Below are 12,671 nucleotides of genomic sequence, written 5' to 3'. Positions count from 1 at the left end.
TCTGTACTTTTCTAAATTTGTTCAAAAAGCATCATTTCACAGATCCATGATTTTCAGTAACCCAAGCAATAAAAATACAAAGAAAATCACACTAAGGCATGATATTGCCAAAATCCTACAAAATCAAAGATAGCGAATCAATCTTAAATTGGGGGAGGGAGAAACAGAGAATGAATAATCCATATGGAGAATCATAAGTGGTTCTCATCAGAAACAGTGGGGAACAGGAGAGGGAGAAGGAGCATCTTTGAAATGCTCAAAGAGAGAGCTAACCCAGCTATAATGGCATACACAGCCAGAATAGTCTTGAGAAAGAATAAAACTAAGACGCTGTATAGACAGATGAAAACCGAGGAAGTTTGCCACGGGAAAGCCACTCTGAAGGAATGTTGAAAAGGATTTCAAACCAAAGGAAAATGACATCAAATGGAAAAGTATGATCTATGGGGGGAAATGATGAATAATGAAAATAGTATAAACGTGGTAAATATAAAGTATAAGTTTCCTTCTCATCAACTGTTTTAAAAGTTAGTGGGCTACTCAGGCAAAAATAGTCTGAACAGTATTCTACAGTAAGTCGTTTTAGTATATGTAGTAGTATAAGTAGTTAGAGCCACAGCGTAAAAGTTAAAATATGTAAACAGACTTGCATGTGTTGCAACAACATTAATTCAAAGTAGACTGTGATAAAATAAAGATGAATAGTGTTAAATCCCAGAGCAACAATTAAAAATAGCAGTACAAAGTGATGTAAGTCAAAATCCAGCAGGGAATATGGAGTGAACTATTGCTAGTGCAAAAGGAGCCAGGAGAGGGAAGAAAATAAGATACAGTAATGGAGACAAGCAGGAAATACAGAGCAAGATGGTAACTGCATATCCAGGGTTGTACTAAGTGTAAATAGATGACAAATTCCCTAGGAAGCGGGAGGTCCCTCGGTGGTTAAGAGCACTGGTCCAGCGAACCTGAGTTCAACTCCCAGCACCCACATGACGCCTCATAATCATCTATAACTCCAGTTCCAGTGGATCTGATGCCCTCTTCTGACCTCCAGGGACATGAGGTGGACAAACTTATGTTCAGGCAAAAACACTCATACACATAAAATAAAAATAAAGTCTCAAAGATTTTTCAATGCCCAATTAAAAGGCAAAGATTTTAGGTAAACTGAATAGCAACATGCAACATGCCTTAGCACACAAAGACCCTGACAGAGTGAAAGGATGAGTGAGACAGGGGTGGGAAGGACTGGGGAATACCAACAGTAGTGTTCGGTAGCTGCCACGTCTAGCACAGAAACCCCCAGGACAAGGATGTTACCTGTGATGAAGGTGATTCTTTCACCATGGTAGCAAGATCCACTCATCAAAATGTAGTAGTCCTAAACAGAAAGGTGTCTAATAAGTTTCAAAAATACACAAATAAAAATTGGCCAGGTGAGAAACAGACAAACTATGCAGTTAGCATTCTCTCCTCAGTCATCGATGCGTATGCAGTGTATCAGTAACTCCTGCCTAGCTGTCACCAGCATGCCAGAGAGAGACAGCTTCAAGTTGGGAGAAGTTCTTTTAGCCCATGGTTTCAGACAGTTTGGCCTGTGCACCCGACCAGAACTTCACAGCTGTGAAGGGTCCAGGGATCAGGTACATCTTCAAAGGGCTAGCTCTAACCCCCTACTTCCTAAAGCTTAGCCCCACTTCCTGGAGCTTAGCCCCACTTCCTGGAGCTTAGCCCCACTTCCTAGAGCTTAGCCCCACTTCCTGGAGCTTAGCCCCACTTCCTGGAGCTTAGCCCCACTTCCTGGAGCTTAGCCCCACTTCCTAGAGCTTAGCCCCACTTCCTGGAGCTTAGCCCCACTTCCTAGAGCTTAGCCCCACTTCCTGAAGCTTAGCCCCACTTCCTAGAGCTTAGCCCCACTTCCTGAAGCTTAGCCCCACTTCCTAGAGCTTAGCCCCACTTCCTGAAGCTTAGCCCCACTTCCTGAAGCTCTAGGTACTTCCAAAGGAGCACTTTGAACTAGGGCCCAACCATTGAACACATGAACATATAGGGGACATTTCAAGTCCAAACCACAAGTAAGCAAAAACATTATTAAAGGTATCAAAGATTTGAGCAACACTATCAAATAGTTTAACTGCCTTTTATGAAATTGTGCTGGTTAGTTTTTGACATAAACATAGGCCTATCTGGGAAGTGGGATTTTTAATTGAGGAATCACCTCCACCGATTGGCCTGTAGACAAGTCAGTGGAGTACTGTCTTAATTGATGTGGTAGGGGACAAGCTCACTGGGGATTGTGCTACCCTTAGGCTGGTCCTGGGGTGTATAAGAAAGTAGGCTGAGTGAACCACAAGGAGCAAACCAGTATGCAGTGCCCCTCTATGGCCTCTGCACCAGCACTTGCCTCCAGGTTCCTGCCTTTACTTCTGTCAGTGATGGAGTGTGACCTAAGAGTTGTAAGGTGAATTACACACACACACACACACACACACACACACACACACACACACACACACACACACACGCTTGTGCCAAGCTGCTCTTGGTCATGGTGTTTTATCATAGCAAGAGAAAACCTACTAAGATGGAAATAAATAATAACTAAGAATTACAGAATGTAAATACTTAGGGATGCCTATGGAACATTCATCAAGGTACACCACAAATCTCAATATGTCTTGAAGCAATGAACTGCAAGGGGTATGTTTTCTGACCAAAGTATAACTAAATCAGGAGTCAGAAACCAGGCAAGTGAGAGAAAACACAAATCACCAACATCTGCATGAGGGGACATCACCACAGCTTTAACAGGTATTTTGAAGTGACAGAGGATGTGATATACAAATGTAATGACTCAAAAATTTAGACAAAGTGAACACATTCCTTGGGAGAAAAGCAAACAAACGAACACAAGTTACCAAAGGGAGGGGAGATGAAGGGTGTGGGAGGAATTAGGGAGGAGTAAGCGGTGAACATGACCAAAATACATTGTATGTATGTGTGAAATCTTCAAAGTATCAATAAAAATACTGTGTTTTCTGAAACAGAAGTCCCCAAAATTAGTGCAAGAAGAAATAGAAAAATCTTGATATCTCTGCTTCTGTTAAAGGAATTGAATTAATAATTTAAAATATCTGCATGCGCACACATAAACACCAGGTCCAGATGGCTTCACTAGTAAATTCAATCAAGTATCAAAGTAAAAAATGATACTATGTCTATACAAATTCAAAAAACAGAGACAAAGGGGACAACTCTTTATAAAATTAACATAATCCCAGCACCAACACTTAAAAAGCTCAAGCCTCTAATCCTACCACCCAGAAGGCTGGGCTGGGGAAGATCCTGGGGTAGAGGTCATTTTGAGTCACACAGTTTGCTCAAGACTCACCTAGGCTAACCAAAATTGTACAAAAGAAACCAAAATTGTGTTATAAGAAAAATAAATGCAATATCCTTCTTAAATATAGATGCAAAACTTCTTTTGAAAATGATTGCAAATTAGACATGGCAGAATCTAAAGAAGATAGTCAGACATGAGCAAGTAGGGCTTGTCCTGGGACTGCAGATGGGTTCCACATCTGTAGATCAGTCAACACCATTCACTGTACTAACCAGATAAAGGAGGGAAATCATGTGATCATCTTTCTAGAAGCAGGAAACATCCTTACCAAAGCATAGTATCTATTGATGATTCTCTTTAAAGAAATAAAAATTGATGCTTTCGTGGTTAAGAGTGCTTGCTGCTTTTGTTAAGGACCCAAGTTTGGGTTCCAGCTCCCACATGGTAGTTCATAATTCCCTGTAATTCCAGTTCCCTCTGTGGTTACTGGGTGGGGTGGGGGGGATGTCCTCTGTTGGTGTCTCCATGATCCTGCATGCACCTGATGCTCACAGAGACACACACATACACATAATTTTTAAATTTTTAATTAACAAAATAAAATTAGAAAAAAACGATTTTTTTTCTAGCAGACTAGAAATAGGATAGAACTTTTTCAATACAACAAAGGCAGCCAGTAAGAATATATCAATGGTGATTAATGGAAAAATAAGGAGCTCTTTCCTTCAAAGATCAGAAACGAGGCCAGAAAATACCCACCCCCGCTGGGATTTTTTTTTTCCAACATCACATTGAAATTTTTAAGCAAAACAGTGTGGCAAAAATGAAAACTATAAGCAAAGAAATAAAATTCAAGCTATCAAAAAGAATAAGCTATTGTATTGATACACTCAAGAGTATGAATAGATGTCAAAAACATTTTGCTGAGAGAAGGCTGCCAGCCACAAAGGAATCCATACTCTGTTATTCTATTTCTATGTAATCCTAGAACACATGAAACTCATTTATAAAATAAGGACAGAAGCAGATGGATGGTTGCCTGAGGGTTGGCAAAGGGGGTGGGGTGATCTGATTGTAAGTGAGGAGCTTTTGAGATTAGATGTCTTCTATGTCCTGACTGTAGTGATTATCACAAGGACATGCATTTTCTTAAAAATTCAAAGTGATAGAGAGATGGCACAGCAGTGAAGAGCACTTGCTGCTCTTCTGGACTTTGGTTCCAAGCACCCATGTGGTAGCTCACAGCCACTTGCAACTCTAGTTCCAGGGGATCCGATGCCCGCCCTCTTCAGGCCTCTGAGGGCACCAGGTACTCACATTGTACATATATACATATGAGCAAAACATTCACACACATGTAATAAATGAATCTAAAAAAAAACTAATGCATCAGTTATGCATTAAATTTGATCTATTTATCATGTGAATTATGTATTCTTAAAGCTGGTTTTTAAAGTAGGAAAAAAAAGACCACTAAGACAAAAGACCTAGACTATAGAGAAAAGGTGTATGCTTCACATTATCTCAGACCTTAAACTCAGACCATTCTTCCAGAGAATTCTTATATCTCAACAATAAAGACAAAAAACAAGCAAGGTTTCTTTAAGGGCAAAAGACTCTAACATGTGTCACAGAAAATCAATATATGAATAACTGATAAAACACGAAGTTATGTTCAAAAATCATCAGTCATCAGGGAACTATAAGCAGAAACACCAAGGTGCTACAGTTGAACCCCAACAAAAATGACTAAAACCAACAAAGAGACAAGAGCCAGCATGGATGTGAAGAGAGTACAATTGTCATTCACTCCTGCTGGAAATAAGATAGTGGAGGGTTGGGAAGGTGGCTCAGCTGGTAAGAGCACCAGCCACCAAGCCTGACAACCTGAGTTTGATCCCTGGATTCACCTGGTAGATGGAACCAACTCCTGCAAGCTGCCCTCTGACCTCCAACAAGGTCACACCTTCTAATGGTGCCACTCCCTGTGGGCCAAGCATTCAAACACTCAGCTAGGTATGGTCACACATGCCAGTGATTCAGCACTTGGGAGATGGAGGTAGGACCATCAGGAGGTCACGATCATCCTTGGCTACACAACAAGTTTGAGGCCAGCCTGTACTCTACAAGACCTTGCCTATAAATTAATTAAACAAATACTTATGGGGTCTTCTTCATAATTATCAAAATATAGAACCAATCCCAACACCCACCCTTAGGTGAATGACTAAACAAGCCAGGAGTGTTCCTATGTTAGAGAATGGCCCAGCAGACAAAAAGGAATGAACTCCAGGTGCGCCCCATGTGGAACACCACAAAACCATCCTTTTGAAAGGAGCTGGCAAAAAAGTACATAGGGCAAACTGTCAATTATCGAAGTTTGAAAAGAGACTGGACACACAGTGTGATTCATGAGCATGGTTGCCCAGGAGGAAGAGCACTGCAGCACTGATTGGGAAGGATATGAATTCATTTTCTATAGGGATAAAAATGTCACATGTCTTCACTGACGAAGTGTTTACACAGGTAGATGATACACATTTGACAGAACTCAAACTGTGCTCTTAGGATTTGTAGTGTGACCAGATGCCTTTATCCTCATGCCTTTAATCCCAGCACTCAAGAGGCAGAGGCTGGCAGATCTCTGTGAGTTCAAGGCCAGCCTGCTCAAAAGAGTGAGTTCCAGGACAGTTAGAGCTACATAGTGAGACCCTTTCTCAAACAAACAAAAAAATAAGATTTGGGGTGTGTGTACATATATCATATTGAGTGTGGAAGATCAGAGTTCAAAGCTCCACTTTGTTTGAGACGAGGTCTCTTGTCGCTCTCCACTGTGTACACCACGCTAGCTGACCTTCAGGCTTCAAGGAGCCCTCTTGTCTCTACTTCTCATCATGGTAGCGCTCAAATGTGTGCTGCCACCATGACGGACTTTCCACAGGTTCTAAGGATCTGAACTCAGGTCCTTACACTCGTGTGGCAAGCATTTTACCCAGTGAGCACATTACCCTAGCCCCAAATGTGTACATTGTTATTGTTTTTCTTCTTCCATCTTAAAAGGAAAACTGGGCTTAAAGAGTTTGCTTAGCAATAGCATCGAAAGTGCCCCAGGACCATTAACTCTCTCATCCATTACCCTCCACATCCCTCTCAAGCAAGTACAATAGATGTTTGAAAATCTATGGTTCCTGGACCTCTGAGAGTAAGAGTGACATTGTCCATACTGGGGTGTCATCCACAGCATGATCAGGACCATAAATGACAGTGGCTGGAGCCTCTTCTGTGACTTATCCTCCAGGTCTGTGTCTGGGGCCCCAGTCTTCCCAGTCAACAAAGTAGAATTTAGATGGGTCATTCCAAGTGCCACGAGTTGACACTGATGTGGACAGACACAGCTTGGATAATAGACTCCAAGGACAGGGCTGGAGCAATGGCTCAGCCATTAAGAGCATTCATTGTTCTTGTAGACAACCCAAGTTCAGTTCCCAGTACCCGCATGGTGGCTCCAGGGGATCCAATGCCTTTTTCTGGCCTCTACCAGGCATATGCATGCATATGTGTTCATACTCATAGGCACATACATGGACACACAAAAAAAAATGAAATCTTTAAATAAAAAATACTAATGAGAGCAAAATTCCATGAAAATTGACTAAGTAAATAAATAAATAAAGTGGGAAAACTCATATGGTATCCAGATGGTAAATAGGTCCACAAGGCCAGTAGGGTTTAGGTTGCTGAAGATGCTCGATTGCTTATTTGCCCTTTGAATAGGCAGACCAACGAGTCCATGGAAATGCAGTGAGCATCCTCTGCCAGGGCTGACTGTGTCCTCCTTCCTGTTTGTCTTCCAGCTCACATATCTGCCCCCACCGTGGGGGGAGTGTCGGTCCTCCGAGATGGGGCTCGACTTCTTTCCTGTTTACAGCATCACCGCCTGTCGGATTGACTGTGAGACCCGCTACATTGTAGAGAACTGCAACTGCCGTATGGTCCACATGCCAGGTGGGTGTCAGAGCCCCCAGGACCTTTGAGGTTCCCACCCTGACCGGAAACAGCTCACCCACTCCTGGAGGATGCAAAGAAATATTGTTCTAGAGAGACTGTGGTACCTGACAACCAAGGGGCGGGTGGAAATATTCTGTCCGTCCATCAATCAGAGCAGCATCCTGGTAGGCAGGGGTGCCCAGATGTGTGCATCACCTCCATCTCCATGCTCCATATGCTTGCCAGTTGTTGGCTCCTCTTTCCTCCAGAGTTCAACGTCCAGATAATGGGATGCTTGTGATCCACACATCCTGATAATGTGCCTGTTTGAACATCCAGATGTCTGTGGCTTTCACCCAGATGTTTCCCTTCTTGCATCCAAATGTCTAGCTCTCTTTCAAGTGTGGCAAAAGTCTATTAGTGAGCCAATAAATGTGCCTGTGCAGACACTTCCATTGTCAGCCTAATAATGCTTGTTGCTATCTCATTAGAGGCAGTCAGCATGTGAGAGGCAGGACTGCGGAGCGGGAGTTGGTTTGGGCAGGACAGTGGTAGCAAGGAGGGGTACCTGGCACTGTAGGCATGGACCTTAGCTTCTGTTTCAGGTTTCTCCATTCACTGTGTGGATGACCAATGTTACTAACCCTCTCTGTTCTTCCTTACATTATCTTAAAAAAAAGGAAAGGAAAAAGAATGAAAAGATGCTCTAAAACCAACAAAAGCTTGGAGCAATGCTGTCCCTTTTGATATTTGCTGTCTAGTGCTTACATCCCACATTATTTAAGCTTATTTAACACAATCCTTCTGGTGGAGACCTAGGCCATCACCCATTGTTTTTGTTGTGACAGCTCTCAAGTGAGTCTCCTCATGGCTGAATTCTGAATTATTTCATTAGTGATCAGTAATGATCTTATCATCCAAGATTGGAATTGTTGATCTTTAGAACTGACTCTGTCCAGAGAGACTTTGCCAATACTATTGAGGCCACTGACCTTAGGATGGAAAGACATAGGAATGGGGCCAAGCAAGCCACTCTGGACCTTGAAATCAATATTGCTCCCGTGGCTGGCGTCAGAGGTAGCTCTGAGGGAAGACTCAGAGAGTGGCTTGTACAAACTACAGAGGCAGTGGATTGTCCCCCTAGATCAGGTTCTCAACCTGTAGATTGTGATCCCTTTGGGGGTCACATGTCAGATATCCTGCATATCAGATATTTACATTATGATTCATAACTGTAGCAAATTACAGTTATGAGGTAACAGTGAAACAATTTTACAGTTGGGGTCACCCCAACATGAGGAACTGAATTAAAAGGTTGCAGCATTAGGAAGGTTGAGAACCACTGGTCTAGATCCTCCAGAAAAGAACATAACTTTCCCAACACCAATGATGCCTGTGGCTGACTGCAGACCTATAAAAGTATAAGAGGAGAAATGTGTGTTGCTTTAAATAATGACATTAAAATTGCCTATGAGCTTCCTGGAAGACAGGGCAAAATGGAAACCACACCACTTAACATGTTATTATTGGAAAAGGGAACTGTACCAGCTCTTCGATGCTGTAAAAAGGACTTGAGGGAAAATGGTTCAAAAAAGACATTTCTGGTGGATCTTGGCTTTAAGCATTTCACGAAGAAAAAAAGAAAAGAGGAGAAAATAAAACAATCAGCAACAACAACAAAAAAAAAAAAAAAAAGAGAGAGAGAGATCTTAGTGTTCTACAGAAAGATTCCAGAGAGAAAGACTAGGAAAACTAGCATCAGCTTGCCTGATGACCAGACCAAACCCCCAGCCATGAGCTTTTGCCATGAAACCTGAGCCAGAGGCAAGCAGACAAAGTGAGGTTGCAGTCATTCCAGCCATGACATTACCTGTGACATCTCAACTGCATGAGGTGATGGGCAGGGCTGTGAGGAGGCACAGAGCCACCCCAGGCTGCCTATAGCAGTGTGGTGTACTGAGAAGCAGCAGTCTCCGGATGGCACAGACCCCTGTGCCAACCCCACCTTACCACCAGGAGCTCACTGTCTGGAAAGTCCGGTGCTGAGCCCCATGTTTTTCTACTTGGAAGCCTAACACAAGGGTTCAAGGAGACCGCATGGGACCTGGTTTAGAAGGAACCTCCTTCTCAGCCCACCCTCACCTTGTTTTGTCTCCAGTCTTCCAGACAAGTTACCCCCATCATCCACCATTGTGAGCCATCAGAAGAGGGCCAGGCAGGTCTCATGGTCTCCTCCTCACAGCAAATCAGAAGTCACCTCCAGTTCTGAGGACACTGAACAGTGGCACCCCAGACTGTTCCCTGAAGACAGCTTATCCCTGTGGGTGCTGGGAATCACTCACTGACTGGGCCAGTAAGGCGCTGCTGGCATGCATAGCTCATGTGTGCTTAATGCTGTTTCTCTCTTTGCTTTCCTTCCCTGCAGGAGATGCTCCTTTCTGCACCCCTGAGCAGCACAAGGAGTGTGCAGAGCCTGCCCTCGGTCAGTACTCGGAACAGAGTGGGTGGGAGGTGATGTGGGGATTGTGGGGTCATCTGGTAGGGACACAGAAGGCAGCCATGGAAAATGGAGCAGGGAAGGGATGAGCACAAAGAAGCCCTGAAGGATGGGGTGGCTGCAGGAAGCTGGCAAGGAAGAGAGGAGAGGAGGGAACCATACAGGTGGATGAGGGCTGCAAGGGGCCTGAGGGAGAGGAGACACAGAGGTGGTGATGGAGAAGTGGATTTCACAGGGAGTGGAGGATACAGGGAGACAGCAGAGATGGAGAGAGGATGGCCAAGGGGCCACTGGGTCACCTGGAGGAGGCTGGTGAAGCCAAACACACACACACACACACACACACACACACACACACACACACACACACACACACACGAAAGGACCAAGTTCATCTGAAAGCAGCATGTCCTTCCCACCCATGCTCTGAGCCCAAGGGAGAGGAAGTGGCAGAGAGGGGAGGTCCTCTCCCATCCCATGTGTGCAAACACAAGCCATTTGGAGCCCCACTATGCCTCCGCTGCCACCTCCCCACTTTTCCCCCACCCTCCTCCTCTTATAGCCTTCAAGGCATTTGAGGTCTAAAATAACTGCTGGCTCCCCAGCTGGAAAACAGGGAGGGAGGAGGACACAGGCCGGGGTTGGGGTAGCTCAGCAGCTGTCCTGCTGTCTACCTCCCCTCTCTCCAGTCCCAGGCTTCTTTCCAAAGCGGGCCTGAGCAGTGGAGAAGTTTGGTTAAAAAGAGAGCCTGTCAGAGGACAACAGTGCCTTCGACCACCGGGTCTGGTTGGAGAGGAAAGGGAGAGCTGTGTTCTGGGTGTCGGGAGGTGGGGGGTGGAGGAAAGGGTTTAGGTTGCTCCAGGAAAAGGATTCAAGGATCTTTCCCTGTGTGGCCTCTCAGTAGGCAAAGGGCATGGTGTTGGTTATGAAGAGAACCAGCAAGAAGAATATGAAATCCTGAGCTCCAAGCACAGTGTTCTCCATGCTAACTTCCATGGTGGCCCACTTTGTGGGTCAGAACTCTGATTCTAGTCACAGGAGAAAGTCCCGGGAATGGGAGGGGCCAGGCTTCCCCCTGGAACTAAAAGTGGCAATGGATCAACACTTTGAAAGTGCCAGAGGACAGTAACAGCAAGCAGAAAGGAAAGAAGGCCCCAACACAATCCCATCTTAGCAATTCCCTAGCCTGGTTTCCTGGGGCACAGCTCCCCCGCCCGGCTTGCTCTCTTAATGTCCAGAATCCGAGTATTCTGGATCATAGATTCTCGCCCCCACTCCCGCCTGCCTGAGACCCTCTCCTCTCTCCTCCAGGCCTCCTGGCAGAAAAGGACAGCAATTACTGTCTCTGCAGGACACCCTGCAACCTGACCCGTTACAACAAAGAGCTCTCCATGGTGAAGATCCCCAGCAAGACGTCAGCCAAGTACCTGGAGAAGAAATTTAACAAATCTGAAAAATATATCTCGTAAGTTAAGTGGAAAGGGAGGACCTAGGGAGGGGCATGCAGAAAGAGGCACACACACACACAAAAGCAAGCAGTTAGCTCAATTTAGCAAACATTAATTGAGCGCCTGCTGTGTGCCAAGCTCAGAAGACAAAGCCACAAAGAGCTTGCAGCCTCCCGGAGAGATAAGTGCAGGATTAAATGCCACGTAGGGCAATGACGTCTGGGACAGTGTTGGTTATAATTGAGATATACAGACACTAAGGGAAAACCGTAGTTGACTGTAGTTTGCTCTGGGCAAGGTTCAGGGAAAGCTTGACCTTTCTAAAGAACGTGTAATTCTCCTGGTGGGTCTTGAGCCTTCGATTCCCTCTTCTGGAAACACTTTTCCATTTTCCTGCCACTCTGCCTAGCTGGTTCCTCCAGGTACCTGTCTCCATTTAAATAGCATTGTCTTAGAAAGTTAGATTATTCTCCTCCCCAGGCACTGTGGTGTTTTCCTTTATAATACTGCTTCAGTGTGTGACTTGCTCTTAAGTGAGTGGTTCCTTTCAGGAAAGGAGCTGACACAACTATCTGTCAAGAATTAGGGTTAAGAGGAGTGAGCATGGAGAAATGGCTCAGCAGCTGGGAGTGGTGTTCGGATCCAGCACCTATACAGGGCAGCTCAGAAATGTCTGTAACTCCGGCTCCAAGGGATCTGATACCCTCTTCTGGCCTCTGTTGTCACACACACACACACACACACACACACACACACACACACACACATAGAAAAATATTTTTAAAAAGAAAAAAATAACTAGGTGTATCAGGAGAAACATCCAAGACCATGATCAGGCCTTGAAATGGGAGATTATTAGAAAGAAACAACAGGGGGCTGGAGAGATGGCTCAGTGGTTAAGAGCACTGGCTGCTCTTCCAGAGGACCAGGGTTCAATTCCCAGCACCCACATGGCAGCTCACAACTGTCTGTAACACTAGTTCCAAGGGATCCAACACCCTCATATAGGCAAACCAATGTACATGAGATAAAAATAAATTAATCATTAAAAAAAAATAAAAAGATAGAGCCATGGTGAAAGAGGTGGGTGGTAGGGGTTGGGGAGGGACCCAGAAAAGAAAGCCTTCAGATGAATTCTCCAGACAGGAGGGTTAGCTGACTTTTGTAGGTTTTCAGGAGCTGGAAGGTTCTTTATAATGTGGGTTAGTTTGGGATCGCATACAGGACAAAGAGTCTACAGGAGGCAGGTACCACAAACAAATATCTGTCAGCCACAGCACAGATGGAAAGATGCAGGGCAGTAAGACATAGCCTGATGTCTTCAGGCTTTGGGATCTGGTCTCTCAAGGAATTTAAACAGACAGCCCTCCCCGTGTTCTACCTTCCTTCCCAGTCT

The 12,671-nt window shown here is 44.7% G+C and overlaps 1 protein-coding gene across 3 annotated transcripts in view; it reads left to right on the top strand.

The window, feature by feature from the left end:
- Asic2 (acid sensing ion channel subunit 2) overlaps positions 1-12,671 on the top strand; it is a 1,075,866-nt gene that overhangs the window by 1,052,834 nt on the left and 10,361 nt on the right. For all 3 annotated transcript variants that reach the window (XM_036197770.1, XM_036197769.1, XM_036197772.1), the window contains 3 exons: positions 7,198-7,348; positions 9,756-9,812; positions 11,139-11,292. In XM_036197770.1, coding sequence (XP_036053663.1) covers positions 7,198-7,348; positions 9,756-9,812; positions 11,139-11,292 — 362 coding nt within the window. The remainder of the gene's footprint in view (positions 1-7,197; positions 7,349-9,755; positions 9,813-11,138; positions 11,293-12,671) is intronic.

Source organism: Onychomys torridus, chromosome 8 (genome assembly GCF_903995425.1).
Source record: "Onychomys torridus chromosome 8, mOncTor1.1, whole genome shotgun sequence".
Taxonomy (NCBI): domain Eukaryota; kingdom Metazoa; phylum Chordata; class Mammalia; order Rodentia; family Cricetidae; genus Onychomys; species Onychomys torridus.
The sequence above is the reverse complement of the archived record's forward strand: the minus strand, read 5'-3'. Positions and strand labels throughout refer to the sequence as shown.